Raw genomic sequence first — 15,099 nt, 5'->3', positions numbered from 1 at the left:
GAAAAGCGGTGGTTTCAACTTGAAGGTTATATAGAGCGGCATGCATGCGGTTTGGATTCTGGGTTCTTCGCATATACACTATACTAGACATCTTTCCGAGGGAATACAAAAGAAAAAATTTCCTTATTCATTAAGGTTGGTATGCATACCATTTGAAACAATGGCCCTCAAGGATAGTAAGTAGTAATCATGCAGGTGTTCGCTGCGTGTAAAAATAGTATGTAGTACGGTCCGAAGTACATATGCAAACAACTTAAAATGTTTAGTACGCAAAAGAACAATTTAGAAAAAGGAGATTCGTTTCATGTATTCTAGTAAAGTTCTACGCTAACATATATGTATTGACTATGGTCAACCATGTTGATATCCGCCATTAAATCACACTATTCACTTCTTCAGCTGAGCCAACAGCTCGGCCGGCGGCTGCTGACGGTATCCCTCAGGGTTGTTCTCAGTCCAGCGCCACAGGTCCTCACAAGCCTGCTCGAGAGTGTGGGTGGGCTTCCAGCCAAGCTCAGTCTCGGCCCGCTTAGCATTGGCAGTCAAGTTCAAGACATCACCATCACGGCGGGGGGTAACCTCGTAAGGAAGGTCACGGCCAACGGCAGTGGAGAAAGCGCGGATCATCTCGTAAACGGTAGAGCCACGACCGGTACCCAAGTTCCAAGCGCGAACACCGGGGCTGTGCTCACGGAGGTAGTTGAGGGCCTTCAAGTGGCCGTCAGCCAAGTCGAGGATGTGGATGTAATCACGGATGGCAGTGCCGTCGTGGGAGGCGTAGTCGTCGCCGAAGACAGCAAGCTTCTCGCGCTTGCCGGTGGCAACCTGGGCCAGGAGGGGCAGCAGGTTGTAGGGGACACCCTGGGGGTCCTCACCCATGATACCTGTGGGGTGGGCACCAGCGGGGTTGAAGTAGCGCAGGAGAGCGCCGTTCCACTTCTTGGCCTCGGCCTCGTTTCCGGCCTTGGTGGCATTGTTGCGCTGAGCGTTGATGGTGTCGGCGATGGCAAACTCGACGGAGAGCTTGGTGTTTCCGTAAGGGTTGGTGGGGCCGAGAGGGCACTCTTCGGGGATGGGGATCATGTTAGGGAAACGGGTGGCATCGCCGTAGACGGTGGCGGAGCTAGAGAAGACAATGTTGTAGACATTGTACTTGACCATGGCGCGGAGAAGGTTGACGGAGCCGTAGACGTTGGTGTGGTAGTAGTCGAGGGGCTTCTCGCCAGACTCGCCGACAGCCTATATTTCAGGGAGCGCAGTTAGCATTGCGGTTCTTAGTGAGATGTTGTAGATCTCTTGCATTGATGCTAGTGAAGATGGTATTCATACCTTCAAGGCAGCAAAGTGAATGACGCTGTCAATGTCGGGGTGGTCCTGGAAGACCTGGTCGAAGGCATTGTCGTGGGTAACATCGAGCTTGTAGAACTGGGGCTTCTTGCCACAGATCAACTCAATTCGGGACAGAGCCTCGACGGAGGAGTTGTAGAGGTTATCAGCGACAACAACCTTGTAACCGGCCTCGAGCAGGGCCAAGGTGGTGAACGAGCCAATGTAGCCAGTACCACTATTGCGGCGGGGTTAGTTGCGATCGCAATGGGTGGGGTCAAATTGAGGATTTGGAAATCACTTACCCAGCAACGAGAACAGCACCGGTAGGCATAATGAAATGATTCACAAGGATATTTTGAGGAGTTTGGGAGAGTAAATTGAAGGTGGAAGACGGAAGAAGGTTACGTGGAGAGGGGAAAGGCATTTAAGGGGAAATCCCGCCACTCGAATCAGCCGGGTAATAATCACCGCCGCCAATGTCTATCGCCATCACACGGGATTTTTGTTATATAAATTTAGATTCTAGACTTTCAATTCAATTCCAGTAACTTATTTTAACTTATTTATATTTGAATTCTTTTCAATACTTTTAAATAATTCCCTTTTACATATCTCTCATCCTAATATCTTTTTTTCAAAAAACACTTGAAATAATTGACATCTTGTTGATATTGGAATACAATCCAATCCGGCTGAATGCAACCGGCTTTGTTTCTTTTTTCTTTTATTTTTTTTTCTGTTCTTGATTTTTTTTTTGTAGATCGCAAGGATCATCCATGGCGGTGTATTATAGCGCCACCAAGCCGAAACCAAGCAATTTCAAACCCGTATTTCTCCGTTTGGGTCATGATAGACGACGGAAAGCGTAGGCGAGACCTGAGACCTGCATTAATACTTGATACTAATTTAATGACAACTGGCCATTTCAGTCTATTTCAGTCTATTCCAGTCCATTTCAGTGCATTTGGACCGAAGCGGCAACCCCGTTTGGAAATGCTCCACTCAAAGCGCCAAGGTACTATCGAATCAGATAATCGCCCGGGGCCCAGGGTCCATGGCACTGCGATTCATTGGAATAGCGGGACCTTATGTTAAATCCACTCGGTAAATGTTCGCCTCCAGATATACACTCACTTTCTTTCAACATTATATATTCATAGCAATTATTTCTTCAAATGTTAAAATACATAACATTTGAATTATGACCTTGGACCTTTACGTAGACTTGTATGTACCCACCGCACTCTCATTGCATAATCGTCGTAAAACTCAACAATAGCAGATTCCACATCCCAGGAAATCTGCCCCACGGAAAAAATGAAAGAAATTTGGAAATGAATTGGTATGAGCAGAAGAAAAGAAAAGAAAAAACAAAGCCAAGAATAAAAACACAAGTGCTTCAGCACAGGGACAAAACTTCCCTGAAATACCCTGAGAAATAGTCGGGTCAAGCTACAGTGCTGAGGTTGGAAGATAACCCTCTTTATGTCCTGGGTCCCCGAGGCCAGCACGTGAGGGTTTGCATTTTCAGCGGTCCCCAAGGTGCCCGTAAGGTTCAATAATCATAAATTCATGTCCACATTAATATGTGTGGAAGGCCTCGGGGTTGACGCTCATTTCATCAGAAATGAGCTGGGGCACGGATGGGCATGGGATTTGCCTGATATGCGGAGAGAGAAGAAGACATGATATATCGGCTCATCACGCATGGCAGGAGGAGAGAAGCCTCCCCCCAAAGATTGGTTAAGCAGACCCATATTTTAACCAAGAAGTTCCACGTCCAAACCAATAGCCCGCATGAACAGGTTGACATTGCCCAGTCTTTGGCTAGCCATATCGGCGGGGAGAGTCTTGCTGTAGCCAACGGTTTCCATGACACGATCCCTGAAAAAAAAGAAAAATTTATGGTCAGCATCCAGATCTAAACATCAGGTCAAGTATCTATCGGGGTTTTACTCACTTGACAGCAATCACCAAACGCTGCTGTTGCTCAGGGCTGGCACCAATACCCACGGCGGCTAGGAATTGCCACACGTACATATCGTCACCAGAGTTGATGGACCCAGGGAAGATATGTACCAGGCCAGGCTCCAACATATCAAACAGAACATTGAACTTCTCCACCCACTGCTGCCAATCGCGCTCGGACGCCTGGCCAGCCTCCTTGACGATCTCGGCCCGACTGAGCAACATGGTCAGGATACCCAGACCAGTCTTGGTGCGAGCCACGGAGATGGCTTGGGTTTGAGCAATCACCAGACCCAAAAGACCAATGATGATGTTGAAGGGGGCTTCATTGACGTAGCCCAGCAAGCTCGGCATGACAGCCAGTGAGAAGAGATCAATGGCTTCACGCACTGCGACAGGCAACTGCGCATCGCCAGGTCCCGCGTGTTGTGCAAGACGAACAACGTCCAAGCTGTCCAAGTGCACCACAATCATGGTGAGAATGGTGACCCGTTGCTCTTGATCAATGTGGCGGAAGATACGAGGGATGGCCTTCTTACCCTTCGGGTAGGACAAGAATGCAATGAACGGGTGGGGAGTGGTTGCGTTGGGCACAATGGGTTCCATGACCTTGAGTGCTTGCCACAACTTCTGATTGAGTTTCTGAACCTGCTGTCGCCATTCCATGTGCTCCTGAATGGCCTCTGTGTCGCCCTCCTCGGGCGGTGGTGGCATAGTGCGTTCCATGTCCTCCATCGACATCAAAGCGTCGTAGACAGCTTCAATGTTACCCAGAAGAGATTTCCGATCACTAGTGCTCAGGTCCGATTGCAACTTCTTCGGCCGAGGGCCTTCCGAGCTATCGGGTCGTTTGAGGTTCAGCATCGGCTTCGGAGCCTTGGCGTTGCTGAAAGAGATCTTGCCCAGACTGCCTTCAATGATGAGTTGCTTGTTCTTCGGCTTTGCCTTGGCTGCCTCGACGGCACGCTGCACTTGCTGCTGCATGCGCTGCATGTGGTTATCCGCTCCCTGGAACGCACGGCGGTTGCCATGCCCTCCAATACGGTTGCCAGTTTGGAGGAGGTAAGTCTGAGCGAAGTGACCTAAAGGTTGGTGGGGGTGCTGGCGTGGGGCGCCACGAATCTGGCTATAAACTTGATAGTAAAAGTCCTCGGCAAGCACGGCTTCAGGATCGGAGTCGGCGACATTGCCAGCCGCAGCCACAAGCTGCTGGAGTTGAATGCGGGTGATGAAGTTCTTATCCTGAGGTGTCATCAATCCATTGCCGCGAGATAAGAGGAAGATCTTGTGATTGCGCTTCGCCCGCTTGGCGTCCTCCATCAGGTAAGTGTTACGTTGCTCCTCGGTAAGGTGCACCAGCTGTTGCGGGTTAGTGATCACCGGCAGTCCACCGTTGGGGCCCCGAGAAGGTGGGGGTGGCATCTGCTGTTGCCGCTGGGCGGGGGGTGGACCCGCATGGCGAGGCCCTTGAGGTGGCAGGTTTTGGGGAGGAAGGTTGTTCTGCAGATGCTGCAGGGGTGCGCCAGGTGCGGGACCAGGACCTCCGTAGAGTTCCTGGATACCCGGTGGAGGGTGTGACATATGCGGGGGTAGTCCGCCCTTTTCAAGCTGCGCTCGGAGAATTTCCGGGGGGATATTGGTAGGGAATCCATCAGGCAGAGTCGGGAAGTCCTGCGGGTGGCGCAGATAGGATGAATCGGGCATCTGCTGATGAATTGGCTGAGTGGGAATAGGCCCGAAAGCCTGGCCTCGACTGCGCATCTGTGCTTCCACCTCCTCCAAGCTCATCATCATCTTTCGGCTAGGGACAACTGGCATGGTGGGCATGATGGGCATCGAGTGCATCAGAGCTGGACTCGATTCTGGCTTCTTCTGCGAGACACCCCACACGCTCGATTTGGCCTGAAGATCCGGGATATATCCAGGGTCCGAATACTTCTCGTAGCCAGTGCGCCTGGTGGTCGGTTCGGCAACAGGCTGGGCAGCTACGTGGGCATCTAGCGGGGCGGGGGGAGCAGCATGGGGGTTCTGCAAGCTGTATCGGATGTGCTCCTCGCCAATTGCATCGGCAACCTGAGCAGTTCGACCAAAGAAGTCAAAGTCTCTGCCGACAGCTCCTCCACTGGTATTATCTCCGCCACCGCCGCCAAAGGTGTCGTCGTTGAACTCATCCTGGTCGTCGTCAAGTCGGTCGCCAAGGCCATCGTAGGTGTCCTCGAAGTCAATTCTAGAAGAGAGTCAATTAAAACTCCAAAATACAGATCGCTATCCCAGGGTCAGAGGAGTTCTCACGCGTCGTCATCTTCAAGCGCCGAAGCCCGGGCAACCTCCGCGAAGGGATCCGGGTTCTCGAAGAAACCGCGGGAGCCAGAGGGACCAGGGTCCTGGTCCCTCGGCAGGGCGGTATTGAAGCCAAAGAAAGACATCTTTGGTCAATAGGTGAGAAGAGGTGGGCGGGGGAAGAAGGAGAGATAAAGGTGGTGATGGTGGGGAAAGATTTCCAATGAGATGAAGTAAAGCTGGGAAGTTCAGGGAAGTGCGGGTGCCTCAAGTCTCAGGCATCAACTTGCCAAATCCATGCGGCGATCAGCGTACAAGTTTAGTTTCAGGTTCCACGTTGATAAACAATTGAAAGTGGGGGATATATCATCATATCAAGTTCAATTCAGTTGATGAGGCTCAAATTGCTTTTCACTGTTTATGGAGCATTTTCACCTCGGCTTCTAAGTAATATTCCGTGTACCAGCAGTACAGTATCATTTCCTCGTAATATGTGGCTCCAGAGGTGAAACAGCAAAGCCAAAGTCCCCGGTTTAATTTGCTTCCGTGGTCCATTCATTCCTTCTCTATAGATCGGCACGGCTAGAAAGAAGTGGATTTGTTCATTTCAGGGTGCTCGGCAGATTAAGACAAGGCTATGATTTTTTATTATATTTTTTAAATTTTTTTATTAAACAGCAATTCATGTGTCCCCTGAAATTCTTGGTGAAATGTTACGCGGCTGAAAGCGGTTGTTCGCCATCTTAATTAGCAGGCATTGTCATTGCGCGGCCTCTCCGAATCCAGACCCTGTCAACTCTTCCCCCTTAACCGTTTTCTTTTACTTTTTACGGGAATCTTCTCTTCCTATCCCCCTCTCTTTTATTCATCCTACTTTCCCTGCACATGGGATCTCTTTGACGTGGGCCTTCCCCGATTCTGCTGGCCTGATCAACTCTGTCACACTCACTCGTTTCTGCCTGCCTTCAAAGGCACCTAACCCTTCGCCACCATGTCTGTCTCGGCGCGTTATATGCGATACCTGGTGTTCGCCTTGGTCGTATGTCCTCTCTATCACTCTTCTGGCATGCTCATTGCAGCCTGTAAAGCAACATTGAGAAATCGAATTTAACACCAAACTAATAATCAACCCTAGGGAGTGACATTCTTCTATCTCGTCTCCCGATCCTCTCTCGAAATTCCAACTAGCTCCTCATTTGCCCCACCCTCTCCTTCCTACGAAGAGTTCAAGGAGGAAAAGCCCCAGACCCCCGTCTCTGAAACCTCGGAAAGGGTGAACGCCACCTTTGTTACTCTCGCCCGTAACGCCGACATTTGGGAAATCGCCAAGTCCATCCGCACCGTCGAGGACCGATTCAACCGCAACTTCCACTATGACTGGGTATTCTTGAACGATAACGAGTTTGACGACGAATTTAAGAAGCTTACGACCGCACTGGTATCTGGTACAACCCACTATGGTGTCATTCCTAAGGAGCACTGGTCATACCCTGAATGGATTGACGAGGACAAGGCGCGCGCAGCTCGCCTGGAGATGGGTCGCAAGAAGATCATCTACGGTGACTCGGAGAGCTATCGCCACATGTGCCGCTACGAGTCTGGATTCTTCTTCCGTCACGAGTTGATGATGAACTACGAGTACTACTGGCGTGTAGAGCCCAGCATTGAGCTCTTCTGCGATGTCCCCGGAGACCCATTCCGATTCATGAAGGAAAACAACAAGAAATACAGCTTTGTTATTAGTCTGCTGGAGTACTACGAAACCATTCCCACCCTGTGGGATAGTGTGAAGGGCTTCATGAAGAACCACCCGGAGCATATCGCGGAGGGTAACGCCATGGAGTTCATCAGCGAGGACGGCGGTGAGAGCTATAACAAGTGCCACTTCGTACGTCTTTCAACCCTTTTACCTTCTAATCTGCTCTTATTTGATCTTGCAACATGGTTTCTAACTTGAATTTAGTGGTCCAACTTTGAGATTGGCAGCCTGGAATGGTTGCGGTCCGACCAATATATTGACTATTTCACCAGCCTGGATCACGATGGTGGCTTCTTCTACGAAAGATGGGGCGATGCACCGGTCCACTCGATTGCTGCCTCGCTCATGCTCAAGGCGGATGAAATCCATTTCTGGAATGAAATTGCCTACTACCATGTTCCATTCACCCATTGCCCCAGCAGCGAGAAAACGAGGCTGGATCTTCGCTGCCACTGCAAGCCGAGCGAGAACTTTGATTGGGCGGGTTACTCATGCACAAAACGGTGGTTCGACGTGAACAATTTGCAGAAGCCAGATGGCTGGGATAAGCAGCAATGACTTTCGGCTCTTGGCCATTGGGCACTCTTTTTGTTGGGTGTTGGCGTACTTGTTGTCACACTTTATCGCGACGTGCGATATTGGTTGTTGGTTCGAATCAAATTCATCGCCAAATCTGTCGTTGGTATTGTCCGCCGTTGACCCACATAAACCCATTACCACTCCGTGAGTGGTAAATCGCGGCCCTATTCTAGGCTTGACCTGGAAGACCCAACATTCTGTTCTTCACTTCTCTCTTGAGGCTCTCTACTTTTATTTTCCTTTGCGCTGCCATTACAGACGGGTATCCATATCTCGATTTAACTTCCATTTTTTGCCATATTTTATATTTGGATTCTCGATGGCGCCTTTATCTGTTCCCTGAAGTATTGGATGCATGGTCGGAGAACTATTTCCCAGGATGAGCAACGTTTTTACTATATCAGTACATTGAGTCTGAGAATGATTGTATCTAAAACATTTTTATACGTTCCTGGGGGATGAAAATACCAAAAAAATACGAAAGGAATAAGCTCCAGTTGTACTAGGTCATAAACCAAGCTTTACCTAAATACATAGTACAGAGTATGGTGAGAAATACACACATGTGTGCAAGGTCAGTCAAAGTGTGGAGAGTCTTCCAGCACTTGAGGAGAATTATGATAATATCTAGTAGTATGGATTTAGTACATTATGTAGCAACTTTATACAATCAATTGATGCTGATATCCTATACTTAATCTCAATATCATACGTAAGAAACCCAATGTAATCAGGACTTCTTAGGCAATTCCCAGAATTTGATGATAAACAAACTTGAAATAACTGCTTCCTATTCTAGGTAATGATACATGCGATCCAATAAATAACATATCGCCTATGCTTGGCAAATAATACAAGGCAAAAAGAAAGGGAAAACCACAGTGCTGCAAAAACGAAGGCATTCAATGGCCTTGCTTATAGAAAGCACCGCAGAAAAGAAGATAGAGCAACATGATTCCTGACCTGCTGCTCTAGCATCTTATATCAAGCCAGATCCCAGATGGTGTATCAACCAATCTAGTTGCTCTTGGGCTTCTTCGTTCCATACTTGGAGCGGCTGGAGTTCCGGCTTCCAACACCACCCAGATCCATCGCACCACGAACCAAGTGGTACTTCACACCAGGACAATCCTGAGCTCTGCCACCACGAACCTGAACGACACTGTGCTGTTGGATATTGTGTCCTATAAAAATCCCCCAGAATCAGTATCCAATTCAAAGAAATAATCGCAATCGCAAACTCCAATATCAGGCATCTTCAAATACATACCTTCTCCGGGAATAATAGCACTAATGACCTTGCCAGTACTCAAGCGCACACGAGCAATTTTTCGCTCTCCAGAATTAGGCTTCTTGGGCTTTGTGACACCGGTCTTCAGGCACACACCCTTCAATGAAGGGTGGTCCTTGAGCGCGGGCGAACGTCCACGGCGCGCGCGCTGACCCTGTCGACAGCCACGACGGACTTGGTTGTATGTCGCCTGGATAATCGGGGAGCTGGAGAATTGTCGACGGGCAGTGGCTGACAGGGTCAGAGCCGTTTGAGTGCGGAAAACGGGCTGGAAGTTGAAGCGGGAGGTGAGCGCGGGCTGGGCACGGAAGGCGTTGGTGGAAGTGGCGAGGGTGCGGAGGGGTGTTGATGAAATAGCTGGGCGCTGGACAAGAGTCCGCAGGGCCCGGAGGGCCAGAGGCGAGATTAATTGAGGCATTGTGGGGTGTTTGGACTTCGTGATGATGCGGCTGTTGGAGTCCCTAGAAATGTTCGATTGGGATCGTGGCACGTGACCTCATGGATCGCTGCGTCTTTGGTTTATGTGCCACACCGGAGGAGCTGGACGCGCTGCTGCTTCTCTGCCTGACGTCCTCCGCAACTGCTGTCATCCTCTTGATTTCTTGATCTTCTTCTTTGTCTTCAACACCCTATCAAAAAAACCAAGCTTTACAGGTTCACAGCCTCTGACTTATCTTGCAAAAGATTAATCGAACATCCGTCATAATGGTATGTTACCAAGCTCCGACTCCGATATCATCCCAGGCCCATTCCCGGGCGACGCTAGTGATGGCCATGCTATATCATCAGTCCCCGTGTTGCTTTCTAGTACTGGGGTTGAGTGATTCGGCAAAATGCATCAAACCTCAATACAATATTCGGGTCAAATTAACTAACCGGATTCCCCAGTCTCTCCGTGTTGCACCCCCATCTGGTTACTCCAACAACGTCACCAACACTACAACCCGTCACACTCGTCCCTCAAAGGGTGCCCCCTCAGCGCCTGGTCTTCCCGACACCCTCCGTAACAAGATTACTCTCCCCGCTACCGCTCATGCCTCCTCTACCAACCACCCCACCGCCAGTGAGATCCCCTCTTCCACACACCCGCTCGAAGCCCGCCTGCTCGCCTGGCGCGCAACCCAAGATGCAATGAAGATGGAGTCCCTTCGCCGGGCATATGGCATTGCTGAGCCCGTCCGCCGGGGAATGGAACTGAAGATTGTCCGTGATGGATCCTTCCGACCTGCTGTGCTTGGAGGTATGAAGGGTGGCAATATCCACGAGGATATCTTGTCAATTGGAGGTCGGGATACGGAAGTTGCTTGGGAGGATATCTTCCATGGTATGTCCAGTCTACAGGCATACATCCTGCCTTTGATTTGTGCTCTTTTTTTCTTTTTGCTAACTTTGGATGCTACCAGGTGACGAGTTCCGAGAGCCACCTACTTTCCACGATGAGATGGAGAAGCGACTGAAGATGGAATTCCACTAAATCTAATTATGATTAAATTTGATGGATCTCATGGCTTCCTTTTCTTTGGCTTACTTTATTCTTGATCGACTTGTTCAACTAGTCCTACAACCTATCCCCTCTTCCCACGCCCAATTCACGCCCATAACAGATATAGATTACCCAAGTAGATGCATCATTTTTGTGTCGTACTAGCGATAACATGATCTACCCCAATCAATCTATCTTTTCCCCCTCATAATCAATCTCTACGGCTTCACCTTTGATTCGACATAGTAAATGCATTGTCTGAGAGAAGTGTTACCTATAAGCAGTGCTTTTACGCTATCCAACTTGTTGCTTGATTCCTTTATGATACTGACAGCTACTGTTCTCTCTCTATCTCCATAGAGCAATTGCTAACTTACTAGTACTAGTCAATACTATAAAGGTTAAATTTCCTCTTCTTTCCTCCTATGTTTTCCCTTCCCATGTCTTCCCCTCCCATGCCTTCCCCTCCCATGCCTTCCCCTCCCATGTCTTCCCTTCCCATGTCTTCCCTTCCCATGTCTTCCCTTCCCTTCCCTGCCCTCTCTCTCTCCCTGCTCTCTCCCTCTGCCTGCCCTCTCCCTCTCCCTTCGTCCCCCTCCTCCCTACCCATTATGGCGTGTACTTGCGGTCGAACTTTTGCATCCGAAAAGGCACTTCAGCAGCACATTTCGGACCTATTCAAATGTAGCTTCTGTGGTACGGTGTTTGCCCATCCGGGGCGAACTAATACCAATCCTTTGGATACTATTGATCCTAAACGAGCTCCTACACCTCCCACCGATATGAAGCCTTTGGCCATTACAAGAAACTCAGTCCCCGATCTCTCACCCGTCAGTCATGCATCTCCGAGTGTTGCAAGAAATCCAGTCCCCAATCTCTCACCCGTCAGTCATGCATCTCCGAGTGTTGCAAGAAACCCAGTCCCCGATCTCTCACCCGTCAGTCATGCATCTCCGAGTGTTGCAAGAAATCCAGTCCCCAATCTCTCACCCGTCAGTCATGCATCTCCGAGTGTTGCAAGACGTTCAAGTGGTGTCGGCAGCCGCTCATTTATCAGCGATGATGCCCTTACTTATATCTGCTATGACTGTGATAGACAGTTTGCGAGCCAATCTGCCCTGGACAGCCATCTGCTCTACTCTTCGGCCCATAGGTCAATATTCTACTGTGATGAGTGCGACAGAGAGTTTGCGAGCCAATCTGCCCTGGACAGCCATCTGCTCTACTCTTCGGCCCATAGGCCAATATTCTACTGTGATGAGTGCGACAGAGAGTTTGTAAGCCAACCTGCCCTGGATAGCCATTTGCTATACTCTTCAGCCCACAGGCCGATGTTTTATTGTGATGAGTGCGACCGAGAGTTTGCAAGCCAGCCTGCTCTGGATGGCCACTTGTTCTATTCTTCGGCCCACAGGCCGCTGACATTTAATTGCTTTCCCTGCAATCGAAGTTTCGTCAACCAGGAAGCATTGAGTTCCCATCTGCGCAATTATGCGGCTCATAGGTCAAATCAGTGAACTAGTCGGGAATGAGTGTTATTTGTGGGAATGAATACTACCAGACTTCTCCGCTTGCGATCAAAGCTTCTTTCTGACAAGGGTGAATCAGTTCGCAATACAGTACCTACTCATATGTATTGTCCCAATTTTAAATTTAGCCCCACACCATCAAATATATATATCTATTATATGCTATATTGCACCACCAATTTATATAAAATATATACATAATATAATTTATATACATATAAACTTCAGATCACACAGAATAAGATCCACTTGAATTGATATCTAATAACGTGTACAATAGCCCCGGGCGCGCAATACTGCCGCTAATCGCCTCGGCATGCTGGTAATTAGACCATCAATTTGCTCTTCAGGAGTAGCCCACCAAGCTTCCGTTATACAGGCCTTAAAATAGGCCCAATCTGCCCCCAATCGACCTATCTTAATAGCCTCTGTATATAGCTGGAAATGCTTAAGCTTTAACTACATATAGCTACACCGGCTCAATTAGGTCACGATCTGGTGAGTGTGTAGGCCAATCTTTGACGTGTATTCTATAGACTTCAAACCCAATCTCTCGTTACTAATATAGTATATATAGCTAAATTATCCTTCTAAAATACTTTTTCAGCTATGTGAATTAGAATAAAACCACTTTTAAAAGAATATGGAGTGGTTGTTGGGGTGACTACTAAAAAGTGGATTGGGACAATACTTACGGTCGGGTATGCTCCAGAGTCAGTATCAGCAAGAGAGAACCCCCTGCCACTCGACTGTGAGGTTCCAAGTAGCCCCGCCGCACTTTTGTAAGATCGAGGGGTACAACCTGCTTTTTTTGCTCATGCACTAACTTCCTTATAGGATGAAACACCTCCTACAAACATAGGCACCGTTCTCATCAATATGGTGCTTTTTGTTTGCTACTTACATATGTACATGCAGCAAAGTACTAGTACGCTTGCCACTATGTTCGAACAACTCATCAAAGCCACACATCCAGGACATAGGCTGAGCAAGGCTGACTGGGTTGTACAAATCAACCTAACCCCACATCATCAATCTGCGCCTATTGTCCTTTGGGTCATATCCTTTCACTTCTCTTCCTCGCCATTTCGATTCAGCCTGCTAATAAAAATGCCTTGGCGATGCTATCTGGTATAGTATACCCTGGTATCAGTACTAGCAGGTCCACACAGATATCTAGAAAAGCATGCATATCCCCTCCATTTCTTATTTCCTTTTCTACCCTGATCCGGCTTCACAGTTTCCATTTATCCCACTGCTCCTCTAGCCATCATGGCATTCTGCCCCCCATGCAGTCGACCATTTGTCTCTGAGGAATCCCTGCAACAACACATCGCATATTCCCCAGTCCACAATACACCTCCTACTGTTGACACACCGACATTCATCTGTGAGATTTGCACCGAGGCTTTCGATAATCAAATGATGCTTATTGAGCATCTCAAAAACTCGCCTCTCAATGCCACATCACCAACACACTTGCTTTACAGCCGCACCTACATTTTCAGAGAGACATTGGAACAACGACTGCAGGACACAGAGGCCAGCGCTTCGACACTCAATTGCGATCCTTGTGCTCGCACATTCAAAGATCAGAGCGCCCTCGACCAGCATCTACAGAATGCCCCAGCGCATTCTTTCAAGTGCGAACCTTGCGCTCGCTCCTTCAAGAAGCAGAGCGCTCTCGACCAGCATCTACAGGATGCCCCGGCGCATTCTGCTTCTTTCAAGTGCGAACCTTGTGCTCGCTCCTTCAAAGACCAGAACGCCCTCGACCAGCATCTACAGTACTCCCCGGCACATTCTACTACTACTTTCAACTGCGAGCTTTGCAGTCGTTCCTTCAAGAGTCAAAGCGCCCTAGATGAGCACATGCAAGATTCGAAATCTCACGTTGAAACACCTGCCACACCACTAGATCTTTTTTTCAACGGATTTCCCTCGTTCAGATACGATCGCACGCTTTCGCCCGCTACCTCCTTCCAAAAGCTCATAGACTTCCATGGTTGGGACCGGGACGACTCCAAGTATCACCAAGCACGCAGAGCATACAATAAGGCGTTGACAGAGGAACTTCGACTTTGGTTTGGATCGGAGAAAAACCTCGACTCGTGGCACTCTCTTTGTCGAGCTGTTGGTATCAATCCACTGCCTAAGGATTGCAAAGCTGCTAAAAAGGTATGTGCATGCATGGTGCTCAGTAATTGTGATGTCGATTGATCAATTACTTGCTCCTTCAATACACAGGCGAGAAATGGAACATTTGAACCTGGCTAACATGAATGTCTCTGGATAGGTTGTCCAAGGAGTGTATGTCAACATTGTTGATTTGATTGACTGGGCTCGGGAGGGGCAGGGCGATAGGCCGGTTCGCCGGTTCAAGAATCTTGGGGAGCTGATTGTCTATTCTAGGCGTGAGGATAAGATCTATCCCAATCCCAGAAAAGAAGAGAGAGAAGGGGGGAACATTGTTCTTGTGAATCTGCTTCGGTATATTTTTCGATAGTTTGCCCTACACGCTGGTTCGAGAGGTTTTATTTTTACACACGGCGCAATGAATCAAGATTTATGTGTGATAGATCTCCAACCGTGTGCTCAACGCTTGGGGGGCACCTGGGAGTACATACTAGTCAGTAAAGGTTTATGAATGGGAGATGTCTCGCCACCTGAATAGTCCACCAGAGGATTAGGTATTGATCCCGAGGTCATATTGTATTTCGTTTCATGCTTACTGCATGCATATGATCTATTCCAAGATTGTGGATAAAGGCATGATAACAGAGCGAGGACCCACCTAAACTCAGATCTAGATTCCCTGTTGAAACTCTTGGTAGATGATGATGATGATGAGAAATCAAAGTCAATTGTAGAATTGAAGTGT

General features: G+C 48.6%; 7 protein-coding genes across 7 annotated transcripts; 4 read left to right on the top strand and 3 right to left on the bottom strand.

The window, feature by feature from the left end:
* Positions 1-387: 387 nt before the first annotated feature.
* On the bottom strand, positions 388-1,660 carry N7466_002954 (NAD-dependent epimerase/dehydratase family protein; the record flags this gene model as incomplete). The annotated part of the gene is made up of 3 exons (XM_057162351.1): positions 388-1,239; positions 1,330-1,564; positions 1,632-1,660. The coding sequence occupies 3 exons, from the start codon at positions 1,658-1,660 to the stop codon at positions 388-390; spliced, it is 1,116 nt and encodes a 371-aa protein (XP_057025636.1).
* A 1,429-nt stretch (positions 1,661-3,089) lies between these two features.
* N7466_002953 (deadenylation-dependent mRNA-decapping factor PAT1) lies at positions 3,090-5,723 on the bottom strand (the record flags this gene model as incomplete). Its single annotated transcript, XM_057162350.1, has 3 exons — positions 3,090-3,213; positions 3,290-5,524; positions 5,590-5,723. The coding sequence occupies 3 exons, from the start codon at positions 5,721-5,723 to the stop codon at positions 3,090-3,092; spliced, it is 2,493 nt and encodes an 830-aa protein (XP_057025635.1).
* Positions 5,724-6,568: 845 nt separating this feature from the next.
* N7466_002952 (glycosyltransferase family 15 protein) lies at positions 6,569-7,894 on the top strand (the record flags this gene model as incomplete). The annotated part of the gene is made up of 3 exons (XM_057162349.1): positions 6,569-6,616; positions 6,713-7,465; positions 7,541-7,894. 3 exons carry the CDS (start codon positions 6,569-6,571, stop codon positions 7,892-7,894), a joined length of 1,155 nt encoding a protein of 384 aa, XP_057025634.1.
* Positions 7,895-8,932: 1,038 nt separating this feature from the next.
* Positions 8,933-9,624, bottom strand: N7466_002951 (mitochondrial 37S ribosomal protein uS12m; the record flags this gene model as incomplete). Its single annotated transcript, XM_057162348.1, has 2 exons — positions 8,933-9,099; positions 9,186-9,624. The coding sequence occupies 2 exons, from the start codon at positions 9,622-9,624 to the stop codon at positions 8,933-8,935; spliced, it is 606 nt and encodes a 201-aa protein (XP_057025633.1).
* Positions 9,625-9,911: 287 nt separating this feature from the next.
* N7466_002950 (proteasome maturation protein) lies at positions 9,912-10,680 on the top strand (the record flags this gene model as incomplete). The annotated part of the gene is made up of 3 exons (XM_057162347.1): positions 9,912-9,914; positions 10,095-10,530; positions 10,610-10,680. The coding sequence occupies 3 exons, from the start codon at positions 9,912-9,914 to the stop codon at positions 10,678-10,680; spliced, it is 510 nt and encodes a 169-aa protein (XP_057025632.1).
* A 620-nt stretch (positions 10,681-11,300) lies between these two features.
* Positions 11,301-12,206, top strand: N7466_002949 (C2H2-type zinc finger protein; the record flags this gene model as incomplete). Its single annotated transcript, XM_057162346.1, has 1 exon — positions 11,301-12,206. One exon carries the CDS (start codon positions 11,301-11,303, stop codon positions 12,204-12,206), a length of 906 nt encoding a protein of 301 aa, XP_057025631.1.
* Positions 12,207-13,490: 1,284 nt separating this feature from the next.
* On the top strand, positions 13,491-14,438 carry N7466_002948 (C2H2-type zinc finger protein; the record flags this gene model as incomplete). The annotated part of the gene is made up of 1 exon (XM_057162345.1): positions 13,491-14,438. The coding sequence occupies one exon, from the start codon at positions 13,491-13,493 to the stop codon at positions 14,436-14,438; it is 948 nt and encodes a 315-aa protein (XP_057025630.1).
* Between the last annotated feature and the right edge of the window lie 661 nt (positions 14,439-15,099).

This window comes from Penicillium verhagenii (genome assembly GCF_028828195.1).
Source record: "Penicillium verhagenii strain IBT 33310 chromosome Unknown utg000003l_segment0_segment0, whole genome shotgun sequence".
In the NCBI taxonomy this organism is placed as follows: Eukaryota; Fungi; Ascomycota; class Eurotiomycetes; order Eurotiales; family Aspergillaceae; genus Penicillium; species Penicillium verhagenii.
This window is presented reverse-complemented; position numbering and strand designations above follow the sequence as displayed.